The sequence below is a fragment of the Macrosteles quadrilineatus genome, unplaced genomic scaffold, assembly GCF_028750875.1.
Source record: "Macrosteles quadrilineatus isolate MER2022 unplaced genomic scaffold, UCM_ALF_1.0 Scaffold_2__2_contigs__length_208266976, whole genome shotgun sequence".
Lineage (NCBI taxonomy): Eukaryota > Metazoa > Arthropoda > Insecta > Hemiptera > Cicadellidae > Macrosteles > Macrosteles quadrilineatus.
This window is the reverse complement of record NW_026542595.1, coordinates 91,871,133-91,892,796: the sequence shown is the minus strand read 5'-3', so window position 1 is coordinate 91,892,796 and position 21,664 is coordinate 91,871,133. Positions and strand designations below refer to the sequence as shown.

Below are 21,664 nucleotides of genomic sequence, written 5' to 3'. Positions count from 1 at the left end.
TTATAATTCTAACCTTAAACTAGTTATTGTAGTATTATAGTCTTCAAACTATTCTTTTGAAGCCACAATCTAACAATGTAATAAACATTGGAACCGCAAATTTCAATCTATGTGGCCCCTGTGGATTCATTGCAGATTTATAACATAACAATAATACAAGATACGTGGTATTAGAAGTATAATTTGTCTGTTAGTAGTAATTTTAATAACAAGTATCTTAAAAATGATGTTTATCATTAATTATTTCGATAAAGAGTAGAATATTGTACTTACCACAGATGTTTAGGTTTTAAACATGTTTTTTTAAACTGAACCTAACTTCTGGAGACTGGTCAGCCTTGTTTATGAGAGAGAGAGAGACACCATTCAGTCGGCATTACATGATCCTGATGCTGAATACATAGTACAATATTAATAGGGGAGGATTCAGACAGCGTATTTGAAGGAATATAGATACACAACAAAACAAGCTTAAGATTGAACCCAAAAACCAACTGTACCAAAAGGCATTCGAAGTTGCGGGTTGGGTGGGAATTATGGAGGATATATCATTACTAACTGCAATCATGACACTATTTCCACTGATATAGACCTGAGAAGACTCATCACATCTATAGTCTTGTGAGATAGAGAAACAATTTGAAGTGTCCCTGAGAATATCAGGGGAGTGGTTAGTTTCGGTGAGTGCCAAGAAGTAATGTGTGAAAGAGGATAGACAAAATTTTGAATGGAATAGTTACTGGTGGTAGGGAGATAGTATTTGTCCGTTGGAGCTAGTTAGTTTTCTTAGTTATGCAACATATGTCATTTCCATACTTTATATTGAGGTTGGACTGGCCACTTGCTTTACTCTACGTGAAGAATTTTTTTTTTTTAATTTTCTTTTATTATGTAATCGGTCAATAGAACATTGAACCAAAAAAAGCTTTAAGAATAATGCATAATCTAAAATGGCAAGATACTGTCAAAGAGCATTTAAAAAATTTTGGCATCATGACAGTTATAGTTTGTATATTTATGAAGTGATCATGTATTGTAGGCTTCACTTTGATGAATTGGGTTTACTAGGGGAAAGTAATTCTTACAATACTAGAAACAGGCAAAACATATCAATGCCTATTCATAAACTAGAGTTAAAAAAAAAAAAAAAAAAAAAACAACATGTTGGAGGAAAATTTTATAATGATTTACCCAATAATACTAAAAAAGAAGTATTATTAAGTTTAAAAAATTGCTAAAGAATTATTTAATTTCAAGACCGCTGTATTCATTGGAAGAGTTTTAGTATGTTTAGTTTTTAATGTAGTCGAGAAATATTGTTGACGCAATTCTATGTACGAATTTCATGTACAATTACGAAATAAAGAATGTTTGAATTGAATTGCCTAGGGTACCAGCAAGCTTGGCAAGGTACCATTATTAAAGGTCCTTGATAAGCGCAAGGCTAAAACCTTGTTTTTGAAGACGAGCTTTGATGGGCAAAAGAGTTCTATCAGCAGAATTATAAGTGCGAAAGAAGGTTCGAACAGCATCATGAGATAGATCTTGATCAGGCAAAATGGATAACAATTTGGATTTGTCAACACCATTATTTGGTTTCTCAGTGCTTCTATCGCCAGATCCAGGGACTTTGTGGACATTAATGTTAAAAATTTTTCTGTGTCTATCATTAATCTCATTAGTTGGCTTTGAATTATTCAGCATTGAAAAATATGAGAAAATATTATTTTGTTGAAGGGCCTGATCAGAAGAAATTAGGCAATCAGGTCGGTTGCATACCACTTAGTGTCATTGCTCAAGCGTTGGTATTCAGCGTTGCTCATTCACATATACTGTGGAACCAGCACAGACAAACCCCCTCACAATTATTACCTTTCTTGGACTTAAGAAGATATTCAGGATTTTGCAGTGTTCCCAGAAGCCGACGATGATGTATCCACGATCGCAGGAGATGATCACGCTATTACCTCTAGTTTGGCTTGACTGAAAATATCAGTGTGGCACACCTCTAGTTACACACTAGTCATGAGTTTAGCAGCTTTAATGTAAAAGTATAATGTCCAATTTAGTTTCATGTCAGTGCTTCAAAAGTGAAATAACTAGTGTCAATAAGTAATACAAAAACATGTGTGAATTGCATCACTTGAGTAAATAAATTTCAACTGTAACAATATCAATAAATGTTCTTTCACTTGGTTTCCTGAAGTAGTAGAAAATAAAATTTTATTTTATTTGCAGTAAAATTCACTTGTTAACCAGAGAAACTAAGCACAAGTTTAAACTTTCCCTTTTTATTCAACCCAGTTTATGTTGCCTGTGATTAATTAATACAATTAATAATTAGTCTTGGCTTAATTATTTCATACAAAATTTTCCCCATATTTTATAGGTTCCTAACTTTGAATATTGAAAGTAGAAAACATACAGTAATATGCATTCACTTTAGGTTTCAGGTTTAAAATCAATGAAAAATGTTTATTTAATTTGTAAATTTACAGGTTTGGTAGTTGGCTGAAAGAATAAACTAACAATCAAATATGTCTTTGAATTATTTATTTCTAAAACTGAATGTGATTACCAAAATGATTACACAATTGTAAGAAGTGCAAGAGATGGGAGGGTAGTGGTGGGTCCCGGAGGTGAGGGGTTGTATTTTGGGTGGGATTGGGGTGGTGATTCGGGTGGCGGGTGTGGCTCAGTATCTGCTCTCACACCCTCCCCGGTGAGTCAATACTTCCTGCTTCCATTCATTATACCTATTGTGTCCATGCAATACTAGCTTAATATTGTAAATTAAATTCAAGTGATTTCTAAGTGATTAACCAATAGGGAGGTAAGATCTGTTGTGGTTTGGTATGAACATTAATATATATTTGCAAGATTTTCATCTAAGATTGGACCTTTTTAGATCAGAGATTTGCCATAAAGTTATACAAAACATTTTTTGAACTACAACCAGGAATATTAAATTTTGCATCTGATGTGTGTTAAATAAAATAGGCTGTATTTGAAGTAACACAAAACTTTTCACATTATGTTAATTTATGCATGGAAAGTGTCATTAGTCTGGCCAAATGCCTTTGGTCTAATTAAGTGTTGAGGTAATGCAAATTAAGTGACAAAACTTTACAAGATACAAAATTATAAGTTGCAAATGGGGCGAGACTCTGGGGGATTAAATATAAAATCTCCTTTTATTAATGTAAACCTCAACATTAATTTTAGTGATTTTTTTTTTTTTTTTGGGGGGGGGGTATTAAATTGATACTATAGAAATTGTACTGATCTTAAAGGGGTTTTAATCATTAACCAATTTATTTTTAGTTTATTATGTCAGCTGGTACAGTGACATAGCCGGTACGGTAACAATAAGTGCTCTTGGTGAAGTTGGCCAGCTGTATACACACAGATAGTTTCACCTGATGCAGTTGTTATAACCCGGATACCCAGTTTATTAACATAATAGGCTGTACAATTCTCAAAAAAGACAATAAAATTGCTAATAGTTAGCAAGTATTAATTTTAATTTTACTAACTATTGTATTAGTATTGTAGCTTAATATCATTGACCATTGGATACTAAAGTAGATTACCTATCTATTTGGACCAGCTGTCGCCAATTTTATGTTAAGAACATAGTTGTGTGAACAAGTTAAAGAATGTGCTGGTGTCTAAAATTCTACTTTATAACTATTTTTTTGTTCCTGGCCAAGTTAATGAGTCATAACAGTTACTATAGTTCACAATAAGTCATTTCATTAGTTTGACTTACGGTAGTAAACAAGTTTGTGTATTCAACAGAAATTAGTAATTTAGATCAGCACAATCTTATGTTGGCTCACATCAACTACAACGGTTTTGATGAAAAACATACAACAACTTGGGGGTGGAATATCCAGTTGTATAAATAGTGAAAGTTAATAGGCCTACATATTTCAAAAAGAGTTACAACTGTTATATCAATTAATAGGAGTACAAAATTTCAAACGTATAGAAACGTTTACATAATCAATTATTTGCGGGGTAACCAATAAAATGTACTCCCTTTACTAGGTTTCCACTTGAACTAAAAAAAAGAATATATATGAAATCAGTTATCAGTACCTTATCTAAAATGATACCAGTTTAAATAACTTGAGTGTGTACAATCGGATCTATAAACAAACAAAATATCTTTTGAAGAATGTTCTGTGTGTTGAATTCTTGTGGTGTTCTGTCACCATGACAACATTGGCTACATCTTGGCTACATCACACTCACACTACATGTAGACAGTGTGTCAATGACTACAGTGTGTAGGTGGGTGGGAGATATTGATTAGTGAGGAGAGTCTGTGGTGTTCTGTCACCATGACAACACAGTCTACATCTTGACTACATCACACTCACACTACATGTAGACAGTGTGTCAATGACTACAGTGTGTAGGCTGGGTGGGAAATATTGATTAGTGAGGAGAGTCTGTGGTGTTCTGTCACCATGACAACACAGTCTACATCTTGGCTACATCACACTCACACTACATGTAGACAGTGTGTCAATGACTACAGTGTGTAGGTGGGTGGGAGATATTGATTAGTGAGGAGAGTCTGTGGTGTTCTGTCACCATGACAACACAGTCTACATTTTGGCTACATCACACTCACACTACATGTAGACAGTGTGTCTATGACTACAGTGTGTAGGCTGGGTGGGAAATATTGATTAGTGAGGAGAGTCTGTGGTGTTCTGTCACCATGACAACACAGTCTACATCTTGGCTACATCACACTCACACTACATGTAGACAGTGTGTCAATGACTACAGTGTGTAGGTGGGTGGGAGATATTGATTAGTGAGGAGAGTCTGTGGTGTTCTGTCACCATGACAACACAGTCTACATCTTGACTACATCACACTCACACTACATGTAGACAGTGTGTCAATGACTACATTGTGTAGGCTGGGTGGGAAATATTGATTAGTGAGGAGAGTCTGTGGTGTTCTGTCACCATGACAACACAGTCTACATCTTGGCTACATCACACTCACACTACATGTAGACAGTGTGTCAATGACTACAATGTGTAGGCTGGGTGGGAGATATTGATTAGTGAGGAGAGTCTGTGGTGTTCTGTCACCATGACAACACAGTCTACATCTTGGCTACATCACACTCACACTTCATGTAGACAGTGTGTCAATGACTACAGTGTGTAGGCTGGGTGGGAGATATTGATTAGTGAGGAGAGTCTGTGGTGTTCTGTCACCATGACAACACAGTCTACATCTTGGCTACATCACACTCACACTACATGTAGACAGTGTGTCAATGACTACAGTGTGTAGGCTGGGTGGGAGATATTGATTAGTGAGGAGAGTCTGTGGTGTTCTGTCACCATGACAACACAGTCTACATCTTGGCTACATCACACTCACACTACATGTAGACAGTGTTTCAATGACTACAGTGTGTAGGCTGGGTGGGAGATATTGATTAGTGAGGAGAGTCTGTGGTGTTCTGTCACCATGACAACACAGTCTACATCTTGGCTACATCACACTCACACTACATGTAGACAGTGTGTCAATGACTACAGTGTGTAGGCTGGGTGGGAGATATTGATTAGTGAGGAGAGTCTGTGGTGTTCTGTCACCATGACAACACAGTCTACATCTTGGCTACATCACACTCACACTACATGTAGACAGTGTGTCAATGACTACAGTGTGTAGGCTGGGTGGGAGATATTGATTAGTGAGGAGAGTCTGTGGTGTTCTGTCACCATGACAACACAGTCTACATCACAATCACACTACATGTAGACAGTGTGTCTATGACTACAGTGTGTAGGCTGGGTGGGAGATATTGATTAGTGAGGAGAGTCTGTGGTGTTCTGTCACCATGACAACACAGTCTACATCTTGGCTACATCACACTCACACTACATGTAGACAGTGTGTCAATGACTACAGTGTGTAGGCTGGGTGGGAGATATTGATTAGTGAGGAGAGTGTGTGGTGTTCTGTCACCATGACAACACAGTCTACATCTTGGCTACATCACACTCACACTACATGTAGACAGTGTGTCTATGACTACAGTGTGTAGGCTGGGTGGGAGATATTGATTAGTGAGGAGAGTCTGTGGTGTTCTGTCACCATGACAACACAGTCTACATCTTGGCTACATCACACTCACACTACATGTAGACAGTGTGTCAATGACTACAGTGTGTAGGCTGGGTGGGAGATATTGATTAGTGAGGAGAGTCTGTGGTGTTCTGTCACCATGACAACACAGTCTACATCTTGGCTACATCACACTCACACTACATGTAGACAGTGTGTCTATGACTACAGTGTGTAGGCTGGGTGGGAGATATTGATTAGTGAGGAGAGTCTGTGGTGTTCTGTCACCATGACAACACAGTCTACATCTTGGCTACATCACACTCACACTACATGTAGACAGTGTGTCAATGACTACAGTGTGTAGGCTGGGTGGGAGATATTGATTAGTGAGGAGAGTGTGTGGTGTTCTGTCACCATGACAACACAGTCTACATCTTGGCTACATCACACTCACACTACATGTAGACAGTGTGTCTATGACTACAGTGTGTAGGCTGGGTGGGAGATATTGATTAGTGAGGAGAGTCTGTGGTGTTCTGTCACCATGACAACACAGTCTACATCTTGGCTACCACACTTCCACTCAAACTCAATTGCTCTTGCTCGTTAGGCTGAAAATACTCCTTTGCTGAAAATACTCTTTCAATTGAGTAGGTATTGGTTCTTAGGTTAATTATTTTGTACCCCTTAACACAATCAATTTATTTTGGTTGCTTTTTGAGAAATTCATAAACTTATTGTGTTTATGTTAAATTTTGGTGAAAATTTCACTTTGTTAAAATTTTTTTAATGTATGGAATTAGCTGTAAATGTTAATGGTGTTAAGAACAATTAATTATAGTATTAATTTTTTTCATTGCATTTGATCTAAAACTATGAAATATTGCCATTTTGATTTTCTTTTATTCATACTTGTTTTTTATAATTTTTTTATAAAAAGTTTAGGAATTTTAATTGCCAAAACTAATCAAATTTGTATTGTTTCTTTGGTTTTTATTTTTGTTATTTTCAATTATATGTCAGAGTTACATAATTTAAAATTTATACCCATTGTCAATATAGTAGGCTACTATTATTAGCCCTTTAAGCAAATTTCCCATATAGGGAATAAGCTATTACCGTAGGTCTCATGTTAAGACCTGGACCCGGGACCGATGTACTTGTTTGTGTTGAGGTCCCCAGAGGCCAAAAACACCATCCGTTCAAAAAAATTATCCAATTTTGATTAAATTTGGTATCAATGTGCAAACCTACATTTATTCAAATGAGTTCGCGAACCAACATGATCGGACTATGGCAACAGGAGTTTATGGGTTCACCATTAAAACATAAAATTTTGCAATTTATTTCCAAACCATTTTGTAGAGCTTTAAAAAAAAGTAATTTTGTATACGGTACTCAAGCGTTGTATGCCTAACAGTTACAGAGATAATTCAAAAAATTGTAAATTTAAAATTCCCTGTGATTCTTATGGAGAATAAATAAACTGTTGCAGTTTGGTTATTTATAGATATATTTTAATCAAATTTGGCAATTTTGTTTATTTCTAATAAGCTATCAACATTTCAATAAAAAAAAAAAAACACATCTCAATACCTTCTCAATAGCAGCAAAAAACTCATTGAAATAAATGATATTTTAATAGGAACTAAGTCTGACAATTTTAAGGGAATAATTTAGTGGAATTCCACTTTAAAAGCTCAGTTCGACAAGTTTTACCACTTCGTGACCTCAGTTCTGCAAGTCTGGTCATTCATTAATTTTGTATTTTAGATGTATTTCACATGCATTTTAGATTGTATTGTTTTGATTATTTTTGAGGGATTGTCAAATTGAGAACTGAGTCCTAAAAATCTTGATACTTTAATAAGAAATCAGTCCTACATGCCTCGTCACTTTGAGAGATCGATTCTACATGCCTCGTCAATTTTAAAGATCAGTCTTACATGCCTCGTCACTTTAAAAGATCAGTCATACATGCCTTGTCACTCTATGAGTTCGAGATCAATCCTACAAGCCTTGTCTCTTTAGGAAATCAGTCCTACATGCTTTATCACTTTGAGAGCTCTGTCCTTCAAGCCGTGTCACTTTGAGAGATCTGTCCTTCAAGCCTTGTCTCTTTGAGAGATCAGTCCTAAAAGTCTTGTCTCTTTGAGGGATCAGTCCTACAAGCCTTGTCATTGGGGGAGATCAGTCCTACATGCCTCGTCACTTTGATAGATCTGTCCTTCAAGCCTTGTCTCTTTGAGAGAACAGTCCTAAAAGTCTTGTCTCTTTGAGGGATCAGTCCTACAAGCCTTGTCATTGGGGGAGATCAGTCCTACATGCCTCGTCACTTTGAGAGATCTGTCCTTCAAGCCTTGTCTCTTTGAGAGATCAGTCCTAAAAGTCTTGTCTCTTTGAGGGATCAGTCCTACAAGCCTTGTCATTGGGGGAGATCAGTCCTACATGCCTCGTCACTTTGATAGATCTGTCCTTCAAGCCTTGTCTCTTTGAGAGAACAGTCCTAAAAGTCTTGTCTCTTTGAGAGATCAGTCCTACATGCCTCGTCACTTTGAGAGATCTGTCCTTCAAGCCTTGTCTCTTTGAGAGATCAGTCCTAAAAGCCTTGTCTCTTTGAGAGATCTGTCCTTCAAGCCTTGTCTCTTTGAGAGATCAGTGCTAAAAGCCTTGTCTCTTTGAGAGATCAGTCCTAAAAGTCTTGTCTCTTTGAGAGATCAGTCCTAAAAGTCTTGTCTCTTTGAGGGATCAGTCCTACAAGCCTCGTCTCTTTGAGGGATCAGTCCTACAAGCCTCGTCTCTTTGAGGGATCAGTCCTACAAGCCTCGTCTCTTTGAGGGATCAGTCCTACAAGCCTCGTCTCTTTGAGGGATCAGTCCTACAAGCCTCGTCTATTTGAGGGATCAGTCCTACAAGCCTCGTCCCTTTGAGAGATCAGTCCTATAAGTCGTCTCAATTTGTCTTGTCATTTAAAAGATCAATCATGCAAGTCTTTTCAATTTGAGAGATCAGTCCTACAAGCCTCGTCTCTTTGAGGGATCAGTCCTACAAGCCTTGTCACTTGGGGAGATCAGTCCTACATGCCTCGTCTCTTTGAAAGATCAGTCCTGTCTCTTTGAGAGATCAGTCCTATAAATCTTGTCTCTTTGAGAGATCAGTCCTACAAGTCTTGTCAATTTGACTTGTCATTTAAAAGATCAATCATGCAAGTCTTTTCACCTTGGGGAATCAGTCCTGCAGGTCTGTGGCACTTAATAGCTCAGTTCTACTGGTAGAGTGGTCAACATTAGGTTGATTACTTGTTTTTAAAACAACACTATCTGGAATGATGATCCACCCCATGTAGATATGCTGCCCCCGTTTGTTTTCTTGGATTAAATTCAATGTAACAATATGTTAGTATAATAACTAGGTTGTACTCTGAGTTAGCCCCTCAAAACTACTAAAAGTATTCCAATTTAAGATGTCTAATTTGTTTCTAGCACTGTTGTAAGTTTTGCTAAAGCACCTTTAAGTCTCACAGTTACAACCTACTAGCATCTCTTCAGACCTTTGCAGAAAAACTTTTCTCTTCAGACCTTTGCAGAAAAACTTTTCAATCAGGAAATCTATACTTGTTGGACAGCTCTTGTTACTCAGTTGAAGTTATGTACAGTTGTAGATGACTTCCATTATTTGTACAATTTTTATACTTCACCTATTGGCTGTTATGTTTAATGGCTCAACAAAATATTGTATTTGACTATAAAAAATGTGGTGTGGCAAAAAATCTCATCGTAAATCTAGAAATACGCGATTTTTTAAGGTGGAGGATAACAGAGATTGACAGTTGAAAGTCTTGTGGTTATTTGAGGTTCCATTGTGTTGAGAAAATCAACTAAAACAGCTTATGTGATTTATTCTTCTGTTGCAGAGGCGCAAGGAGAAGGGTCGTATCCTGCTGTCGTCTGTGAGGGTGGTTGAGCCAGCTGTCATCAGTGTTCCTACAGGCTCTAGTCCGGAGCTTGACAACGACTCTGTCAATAATTCTACTCAGTCATTGGCTGGCGCTCCACTTCAGGTGCGTGTCAACCCTAATAATTTTTTATTTGGATTTCAAATTGTATCATGATTTAAATACCTTCATAAACAGAGTGTCCATATCTTCCATATCCTAGAAAGGCTCCCAGTTGGACCCCAGATATCCCAAAAAACCCATTGAATTTTGCAATTGATCCTTGATCTTTATTACTTATTGTTCTATTTTTTACCAAGGAAGTAATACATTTTTTAAGTAAAAGATTTAAATGGTGATTTGTGTGATTTTTTATAATTTGAGTGATGATAAAATGTGCTTCTAATAACATCTGTCATCTGGGGGCTATGAAAATCTATCTACTGTCCAATAAAATTGAAAGCGGTATAAGTTTGCGATAGTGCAGCAGCAGTGCTTTTCCTTACAATTTGAATCCTTGTCACCTGAATATGTAAATATTTCCATTAAAATATACTGTAATATGGCAAACGTCAACAAATCTATCACTGCAGCAAATGTAGATTTGATTATATTTTACACTAAAACATCTCTAAAAAAACTCTAACCAAGGTCCTTGAAAATCCCTTAAAATTCAATAATACAGGGTTGGGCAAATGTGTGGATACCCCTAGTTAACTTTTAAACGCGTTGCAATAGGAAAACCAAACTCGGCACATATTTACAACATAAGAAATTGCACTTTTTCATCAAAGTTACAACTTTGCCCCAGCCCCCAAAATGGGGTATTTTGGGGGCAGCCCCAAATTTTCAAATGTAAACACCTATCATGTGGCCCATCATTTTAAAGGGTTTATCAAGGGAAATTGAATGGCGCAAACCAGAGGTCACTATCCCACGCCTAATCAAAATGGCAGCCATTTTAATTATTTAAGATGAGCAATCATGATAAAGTCTAGACACCCCCAGTTAACTTTAAAAATTAAATATTTTAATACTGACCAAAAGGTGAATTCTCTTTTTTCATAAAGGTATGCTGAGTTCAGTTTTCCTGCTATAAACTGTTAAAAAATTAATAGGGGATATTCCAAAATGACTGCCATTTTGATTAGGGGTGCGATATTGACCTCTAGTTTGCACCATTTAATTTGTCTTGAGAAACCATTTAAAATGAGGGGTCACATGATAGGTGTTTACTTTTAAAAATTTGGGGCTGCCCCAAAAATACCCCATTTTGGGGGCCGGGTACAAGTTCTAACTTAAATGAAAAAGTGAATTTTTTTATGTTGTAAACATGTGCCAAGTTTGGTTTTCCCACTGCCACACGTTATAAAGTTAACTGGGGGTGTCCAGACTTTATCATGATTGCTCATGTTAAATTAAAATGGCTGCCATTTTGATTAGGCGTGCGATATTGACCTCTGGTTTGCGCCATTCAATTTCTCTTAATAAACCCTTTAAAATGAGGGGTCACATGATAGGTGTTTACATTTGAAAATTTGGGGCTGCCCCCAAAATACCCCATTTTTGGGGCTGGGGCAAAGTTGTAACTTTGATGAAAAAGTGCAATTTCTTATGTTGTAAATATGTGTCGAGTTAGGTTTTCCTATTGCAACGCGTTAAAAAGTTAACTAGGGGTATCCACACATTTGCCCAACCCTGTATATTGTGGTGGCAAGTGGTATAAACACCCTGCATTAAGTAATCCATGGTAGCTGTAATGGCTATTAGTTTAATTACTTAAAGTAAACCTTCTGGTCTAAGGTGTTAAATTGAACTTAGTACAGTAATCAACAAAGTTCGATAAAAAAAGCACAACAAAAATGTGATCATCGGAAAAAAATAATTATTATAAAATTAAGTCACTAATACATCTGGTAAAATATATCTATAATTGACAACGACTTTGAACAGTAATATAAAGTTTTTGTATTGCCATCTCACACTTAAAGATTTCTAAATAAAAAACTCCTGAAGTAATCCCTTAACACACTTGTAAATGTCATCACTTGTCACTTTTGGGTCATTCCACGCCAAATCATCCAGCCAAAAGTAGACTTGTCACCCAAGGTTTTCTGATTTCAATACAATTTTGCATAGATAATAAATACATATAGATAAGATGAAATCCAAAATTTTATCTCATTCTGACCAAGGGCTTCAGAGATATGGCCATTTTAAGTTTCACACAAATTCAGTTTCCGAGGCTTATTTTTGCGCTAAACTGAAATGCATATATTCTCGTCTTTCTATGTAAAAAGGACAATTTTGAAGATATGGGCTTCAAATTTTACTTATATATCCAAAACTTAATGCAGAATCATATTACACAAGTGAAATGATAACTATTACCTATTACCACCCAAAAGAAATTCCTAAACACAAATAATTCGATTTTTCCGAAATCGGAACATCCAGTTACAAAAGGTTTGATAACAAAAATCTCTCTCCAGATAAACCTATAAAACCATATATCACTGGAAAGAGGATAAAATTATCTTTCAAATGGTATAATAACATGAGTGGGGATTTGAGTATTAACATTGATATCACACGTGAAAGTCAAAAATTAAATTTGATTTAGCTAAAAATTTCATTTGATGCAGAATATGTATGATGAACTTAAATAATACAAAAGGTTCATCAATTTAATATATATGTTTGTACAAATGACTAGAAATCTAAAAATATGAAACAAAATATTGGGTCCTTAAGTTGTTATTTTTGTATGAATTACATTTTTACTAATAAAAGGCCCTAACTAAATCGTCCTATATCCTACATTACTTTTACCTAAATAAAGGCTAATTATTGCTTTACAAGCAATTACAATTACATTTTATGCAAAATTTATAAGTTTACCAAGTACTCTTAATAACAAATAAAAAAATATGCATTATTAATTTTTATGAATCAAACTTCAACATTAAATTATGTGTTAAAAAAATAAAAATAAAATTTTATGACAAATTTAATACACAATCAATGTTTGTAACCAGAGTTTATACCAGTGAATGTGACCAGTGTCTGTGTGTGTTGGTGTGTTTGTCACTCCTGTGATGACATGAAACATGAAACATTCAAGTCTAAACATGAAGGGCTTGTTTCACATCTATCCGGCATGCCGTTAAACCGACTTCTAACCGGCACTGGCATGGGTGCACCTTTCACGTTACGCCGACACCGGCACTCTGGCAGTTGTACTCCAGCTTCTGAAACTTGTGTGTCGTAGGGATAGAAATGGAACGTAACAGAGCAATTGCAATGATACTTCGAAACTACTTTTATTTATTGAAACTGTATTTAAATTTGGATTATTTTTTTTTCATTTCATTCAATTTGAATTTGAGTAAAATTTAATTCAATGTTGTGCTCTTGAACTAAATTAACAAGTAGTTCAATGTCTTTTTTCGACATGACCAAAACTTTGCGAACAAATAGGCCTAACCAAAATTAATACTCAAATAACTACAAACAACTGAACTAAAAGTACACTTGGTGCACACGACAGACGGCAGGTGCCGGTTATGGGACCGCGTCTCGTTGTCCCTCCGTCTCGTTGTCCCTCCGTCTACTTGTACCTCGAGGCCTAGGGACAACTAGTCGTAGGTACAACTAGACGTAGGTACAAGTAGACGGTGGCTCACCCGACTAGTTGTACCTGCAGATTTTTAGGAGGTACAACTAGACGTAGGTACAAGTAGACGTAGGTACAACTAGACGTGTATCCCACCGACAAGTAGTATCACCTAGCTTGTACGGATGCGACCAGTTGTCCCTACGACTAGTAGTCCCTACGACTAGTAGTCTCTACGACTAGTGGTCCCTCCGTCTAGTAGTCTCTACGTCTAGTTGTACCTACGCGTATTTTGCGTCCTTATAGTCTAGTTGTATCTATCCTTCAATTCGTTACCCTGTTTAATTGATTACTGCACGAGTACTTTTTAATAATACCCTTAATTAAATCAGGAACTGCAGTGTTCCGAGTCGATTGAGTATGATTGGCAAATATTTTTCACCGCAATACGATGTTTTAGTAGTTTTACAGACGTTAATTGGAGGCTGAAAGCTACGCATTGCTGTCCAGGGTCGAAATGGCAGCTATAGTTGTGATTAAAATTTTCCAGCCCTAGTACCGAAAATCGCTTATTTAATTAAAACATTTATATATATCATTAAATATACAAGCAGTATATCCCTAATGAATTGCAATAGACCGCTGCCCAGCAATTATGTATTACTATTTTTGCTGATTCCTTTAAATATTTTTTCACATAACCTTAAAGTATTTGCATTGATTAGTGTGCATATCCTATAGTTTACAATGGATTTCCCAGTGATCAATGAACAATGAAGTTGAGGTCCAGCGGTTGAAAACCCGACAAAAACTATGCAATGTACTACACATACTTCTCCATTTAACATACACTGTAAATAATAAATGTGATTGGAATATGTTCCATTTGTTTTGATTTTATTTTCATAATTAGTTGTTATTTCGTCACCAGCATAGCAACCCGTTAAACCCATGTTAGTTTTAAACATTTGTAATTCTTTTTTATGTCTTTTTAGCCTATTTTAATTTATAAAGGCATTCTGTAGATCGACAGGAAAATACATTTCCACCGATATGCGGATATTTTCTCTGTGATGTTCACGAGCTGATAAAAAGGTTGTAAAGAAACATGCTTGCCTATATTATTGATATATTTTCTCAGTTTTGTATAGTTTGGTGAAAAACAGCAATCGTGCCACGGACCGATTTCATCTTCGTCTCGAACTTAAAAATGATCCCGAGCTGAAAAAAAGTCATTTTCGGCCCTAGGTACGAAATATACTCTTAAACTATCGCAGGATCGGTGAATACTAAACTCTATCTTGGAATTGCATACACTCGCTCCTATCTTTAAGTTTACGTTGTTGCCATACAATAAATGTATAAATAAACACAAAAATTCACAAGTTCTGTTGTAAGTACCTATATCATGTATGAATAAAAACATACAATAGCATCATGTGTAAGTGTATTCTGTAAAACTTTAAACAAATATTAGTAAAATAGTTTTCAGGTAAACTATTGTTGAATGAATTAGTTTTAAGTTGTTAAATTAACCTCGACCCGTGCTATATGTTTAATGGAGTTTGTCCGGAAAAATACCATAGTAAAATTAAATCAAATAAATAAAATCAAAAGCAATTCATAACAAAAGAATAATAGATACAGAATGAACGTAATTTCTGAAAATCGACAGGGCCCACATATGCGAAGCCTGTGCGTGGGGACCAAGTTGACTCAATAATTGGCAATTTGTCATAGTCTTGTAACATAATTAAATACCACTACTATAATTATCAATACATTTTCAAAGGAGAAACAAACGTCCGATTATTTCTAGGCAGCCACAACAGATAACTTTAGAAAACTACGTTATAAGAATTAGAACAACTCGAAAATTAAATTGTTAACATGATTTGTTTAGCCTAACGAAGAAAATCATGAAAACCAAATTTAACTCCCATAAGAAAAACATGGGGAGCAATTTCGTTTACGTATAAGCCGAGTGAGATACAGTAATAGAAAAATATACGCCGATGCTTGATGGCAAATCTGTGCGTGCATACCTTTAATTTGAGACCTCAATAATAAAAATGGTCGGGTAGCAGAGCCAAACGAATAACCAATTTTCTTAAACTTATAAGATTATTTAATTATTTATTTATTTTAATTATTTATTTATTTTACTTGACTGTTAATACCAAAGCAAAAGCTTCAACTTCGTATGCGTCCGGATTACGAATAAACCTAAAACAATCTTACACCAATTTACCAATAAGTTTAATAAACCAAAATTGCACATACTCCGGACAGATTTCTTATAAAGAGATGCTATGACAATATGATCAAATCTCTATTTAATATCGTTTAGGTTACAGCACAAAACAAACATATAAAACATAAATGTAAAATATACACTCTTAGACACGAATGCCACAAATATAATCTGAGAAACAAAACAAACCTAAACCTAGAACAACATAGGCTCCAAAAAACTAGCTCAACCCCACATTTCATGGGAACTAGGCTTTTTAATCTTCTACCAAACAATCTAAAATCAGTAACTGACACTAAAAGTTTTATTAAATCACTAAAAAAAATATCTTCAAAACAAACCATATTTCAACCTAAATGAATTTTACAATGACCATAACTTCCTAAATAGGCCCTAAAAAATTCTCACAGCAGGCCTACAGCATGAAGAAAGAAAATTCTGACGATTCCCCGATCTTGATGACCGTGGAGAAGATGAAGTGAACTATGAACTATGAACTATGAACTATAAAACATAAATGTACAGTACATAAATAGCCTAATTGTTACAATAGATTAACAATGATCATTTGTTAAATTAATCAGTTCAATGTTATTTATATAATACGACCATAAAGATAGGCGAATGTCTCTCGTGTTTATTAGGACAATAACACAATATACCTTATTGTTGATTCAGGAACACGCCATGAACAGCTATTTCTGAGAAAGGTGAACGAAATACCTGTTGTAAAATGCAGCTAAAGACATCTGCTACAACGTATTTGACTTATTGTTTAATATAAGCAAAACCATATAGATTCAGTACTTGGAAAGGCAAAGGAAATATTTTGTAAACAGCGTACAGAATGTCCCGTTAATCCCCACACGTTACTCCGAATGGACTTCATTTGCAAATTCTTAGAGTTTCCTTTCACAACAATCCATTCCAGTTATTGGGGTGTTGGGTCAGCCCTCTATCGCGTAGTTGCGAGAAAGTGATTGACCTCCAATCAACCTAAATATTGTTTTGATTTTACGTAGTACTGTGGTAGTTCCTAAAAAAAAACTCTTTCACTCACAGTATTAAACATTTTCAAAAAAATGTTGATTATATCAAACTGTTATGAACAGTGTGATTTTTTTATTAATAACATAAGCTTTTAGTTGAGTATTTTAAACTCCTTGAATGACAAAAGTTTTAATGTAAAACAGATCTATAATCTGATGTACGCTGTCCAACAAAGACGGTATTTATTTATTAGTTTTGAAATAATTCCTGGTAATACACATAGCTTAAAAATTAGTCGATTTCGAGAAACAGGTACACTACATTATAGTGCAAACAAAACGTAAATAACACTTAGATTTTCAATCCATTACTGATTTTAAACTGATTTTAAGTCTAAATCTACACAGGCAACGTAACTTATGAAATACTCTTAGTTTATGAAGGCTTGGTATAAAAAGTCTTGTAAAGTGCCATTCTTGTGTGTTCTCTGGTTAGGAAACTAGCCTTAATATTTAGTTGTTTATGATATAAGCGGTCTGATTCATACCTAAAGTGTATTCAGGTTTTGGACTGGCTAGGCCTATATACAAATATGCATGAGTGTTCGATGTCATCATAAGCGTTGGAATGTTTACCTAAAAAAATGTCGTAGTAGAGGGTGATAGTGTAAATCATAGCTGTTCCCTGGTCCATCGGCCGGTGCCTCGAGGGGTAATGACCGACGGACTAGGGATAGAGCTGATGACTCATCCGGTCATATGAACATCGATATATTAACTATTATAATACTATTTAATAGTAACTAGGTGAAACCCGTCGAAATCGACGGTTACTTTCAAGGATTACGTTAATTCACCTAACTGCAATAAATTGGATAAAATATAGGCTACATATTTTGAGCATTTAGCATTGTTTAAAGAATAATAAGTGTAAAAACAATATTGATATTAATTGCGTTAGTCGCCAAATTCGGTTGATAATTCAATGAATAAAATATTCCCCTTACCGTACGTCATCGGAGTTATTATTAGTATGTTATCTGGTATCTCTTCCTTTGGAAGAACCTTTAAATAGTATTAAAATCGTATTGGTGGATCTTTTGTAGTTAAACACTTCCGTGATTTCATCAGTGTAATATGATTTTATTTGAAAAGAAAACTTTTTTGGGAAGACATATTCAAAGGGAGGTATATCCGTTACAGTGTAAGTTTGATTTTTCCTTCGTCACGTCGCGTCAGTTCATATCTTACTTCTGTGCCAACGAATGCACCCTCTAGCTTACTTTTGAGAAATTTATTTTGAGGTTACTGTTGAAGCTGGAATTTCTTGACATGGGGGATGTCAGTTAGTTGTCTCAGCCTTATCAATAACATAAAGTTGTCAATATAATCTCTCCACGGAATGTTAGGTGTAGTGTAATACTTGAAGTGAAGTTGGATTTTATTCTTGAACTGTTAGGGGCCTCCTAGTTCATACGGCCTTTTGACTTTATTGGCAGCAAATAATGCAAATGACATAGCAATGAGACATTTCCAAAAACAAAAAATACTGTAAATTGGCTGTTACGTATACATTGACGTTTAAATATTGTTAATCAACGTATTTTATAAAGGATTATGTGATCTAGTTTAAATGGAATATGACCTTTCTGTCATGACAGTAGCTGCATAAATAGTATTTTCTCTCTGTACCATATCTTACAGCCAACATGTCGTGTTATTTTCAATAATGTTACCAACCCAGTGCGCCAAAGTTCGTAATATAGGCAGGTGCAAATAATTTGTCAAGATAGGTACCATTTTAGGCAATGTTTCTATGTTTGGATTTTATTGGACATGATAAGAGCAGATATTTGTACATAAATATTTGATATGTGTAGAATAATATGATAAAATGTAGGCAAAAGTGGTGAAAAAGGCAGACACCATCCAGTACAATAGATATAAGATAGTTCAATAAGAAATAATTTATGAATTGCTGTGATAAAAGGATTTTGCACTGATTTCGTAATGGAATGTTACATTGCAAAACATGGCTGAAAAATAAGAAAAACAATTTTAAAATAAGAAAATAACATTAACTCCGTTGTTTCAAATACAATTTAAAAATAAACAGCTGTTTCATTAAAAAGTATTATTCACATGGCCAAAATGTAAACAACTCTGTGGAGGGATCTTTAAAGGCTTCTAGGGCAGAGTCCTAAGGGATTTTGCTTATTTTTTCTTTTGATAATTCATCTACAGACCAATACATACCTTTCTTTGGACACCTCTACCAAGTGCTTACGCGAAATTTGCGTACAGCTGGAATTTAGCGAAGACTGCGTACGACCCGCCAGGTGGATGTTTGACGAGGGTGAGACAAGGCCTGGCCTTTGTGTCAGTGGAATTTGACAAGCGAAGTTTGCGTACACCAACAAGAACCACGGCTTGGTGTTGACTATTAGACTAACATTTGACTAAAGCAACCAATCAGTTCTTACTGATTAAATAAAACTTATTAACTATGTTAAGTAGTAATAAAAATATACCGCTTTTAAATTACTATCTAGATAAATAAATGTATATGTAACTTGGTCTTATGTGATTGTTGGATGTAACAGCCGCTCATACACTAGACAGAATTGTCACGTATGGAAATGTATAAGCGGTCTTTCGGCCTTGACGGTTTTATTCATATTTACAGTTCTGATTATGTAAATACTTAGTGGCTACTATTACAATTAACGTTATTAGTAATCTACAATAGTACAGTTTCTAAATTAAAACTATTTACATTAGTCAGTTCTTTTGGTCTTAACAAACTTATATATAGTTAAATATAGTTACTACCCGAGTTTGTGGAGGTATAATATCGCTTTAAACACGGAGCTATGTCTCTATATTGTAATGATACCGGTATTGTTTGCGTATTCTTTCGATCCTTTGGTCCAGCATAAGATAGCGACCAGAAATCATAACGTAGCCAAAATAAAGTGTCTCCTAAAACTAATAATGTTTAATGGTAGCTCAACGTTATTATCTGAAGCAACATTGATTGAAACCCAGATTTGTGTATGTTAAAAATAGTATTTATATGTTACTATAACTTTTACAGTTAAAGATATTTAACAAGGGATTCGACGTTGTATTCCGCGTTGGCTGGTTACTACATTTAGCTATGTAAAACAGGTTAGTTAAACCTTCAAACCTAACAGAATTGAGCGATAAATTAGTAATTGTAATTAAGAAACTGTAAATATTGTACATTACTAATAACGTTGATGTAAATAGTGGCCGCTAAGAATGTACATGGTAAGAACAGCATATAGGAATACAACTGAAAAGACCAAAAGGCCGCTTCATACATTTCCAGACTTGAATTTGGCTTAAGTAAAATTTGTCTAGTAATGTATGAGCAACTGTTACATCTACACTCTATCTATTCTATCTATATATTAATTACGTAAGCCGATTCTTTGCGTCAAAATTGTGGTGAGAGACTGGGAAATCGTAGAACGACGGGAGAGGGCTCAAATTAAAGGTCTTGACCCCGTGACGGCGGGAAAAATAGTGAAATGTTAACACAAAATTAGATATAACGTAAAATATTCTCCATAAGAATAGCATTGGAAGTCATTTGCTGCTGATTTTTGTTTACTTCAATACAGCTGATTGTGATTTATCATCAAGCCAGTAAGCAATATGTTACTTCATTTTTGTTGTTTTTTCCTCCCACAATATCTAAATTATTACTAGAGGTTAAAATACCTTATAATACGTCAGTGTGACTTTTTGATCACACTGACGGATTATAAGGTATTTTAACCTCTAGTAATAATTAAATATATTACCTTTGGACTACTTATTTGCCAGCCAATTCTGCAATGTAGCCTACTGTACACAATATAAAACCACGAATAACCTTACTTATAATAATTCAGACTTTTTAGTTAGTCTTACAATGTTGAAATCATTATTTAACTGTGCAATTTACAAACTTGTGTATTTTTTTGTAAATTAGTTAAACACGTGATAAGTAGTTGAATCATCGGAGATGGCTCAAATCAAAGGAATTTAACTTAGAATGTCTGAAAAAAATAATGAAGTTTTTTCTCATAACTTGAAGGTTATTTTTGTGTTGAAGGAATGTTTAACATGAAATAACCACATTGACTAAAAAATAAACGATTCAGGATTTAATGGAAAACTTTTGCTTTGTTTTAATTTCAAAACATATGTTCAAGATTTATTCAATTTTTTTATATTTTATTTTACCAATTTTAATTTTAGATTAATTTATTGTGGTGTTTAATCAATTATTGTATAAAGGGATAAACCTCGACGGCCACTCTTGGAAATCAACCTGGGAATAAAGATGAAATAGGTTCGTTCAGGACAGGCAATATATTTGTTCATTAATCATCAAGTAAGTACTATGACAAGTTCCAATGGGCGGAAACACATAATTTTTTAGAGGAGATTTTAACCAGGTACTGCAAAAAAGGTTCAAATAATATAGCCCAGCATGTACGGTGGTAAAGGAAGCATCCATATATAACAGTAAAACCTAGAGGTAGTTTCCGTTTCTTAAAACCAACCAAAAATATGCATGTCGAAGATTCCGATGAAAAGTAATTAATTGTTTTTTAACTGGGTAATGGAAACCTAACCAGTCGCAAAATAGTTAGGAATCAGCCGTTGAATAGACCCCTTTTTGATAGAATATTTAAAATCAATCGCACCTTTAGGAGGAATACCACCACATAATCTTACAC

At 35.0% G+C, this 21,664-nt stretch overlaps 1 protein-coding gene across 4 annotated transcripts in view; it reads left to right on the top strand.

The window, feature by feature from the left end:
* LOC128985460 (tyrosine-protein kinase Btk29A) overlaps positions 1–21,664 on the top strand; it is a 90,240-nt gene that overhangs the window by 28,694 nt on the left and 39,882 nt on the right. For all 4 annotated transcript variants that reach the window (XM_054404951.1, XM_054404950.1, XM_054404954.1 and 1 more), the window contains one exon: positions 10,028–10,174. In XM_054404951.1, the coding sequence (XP_054260926.1) occupies positions 10,028–10,174 (147 nt within the window). The remainder of the gene's footprint in view (positions 1–10,027; positions 10,175–21,664) is intronic.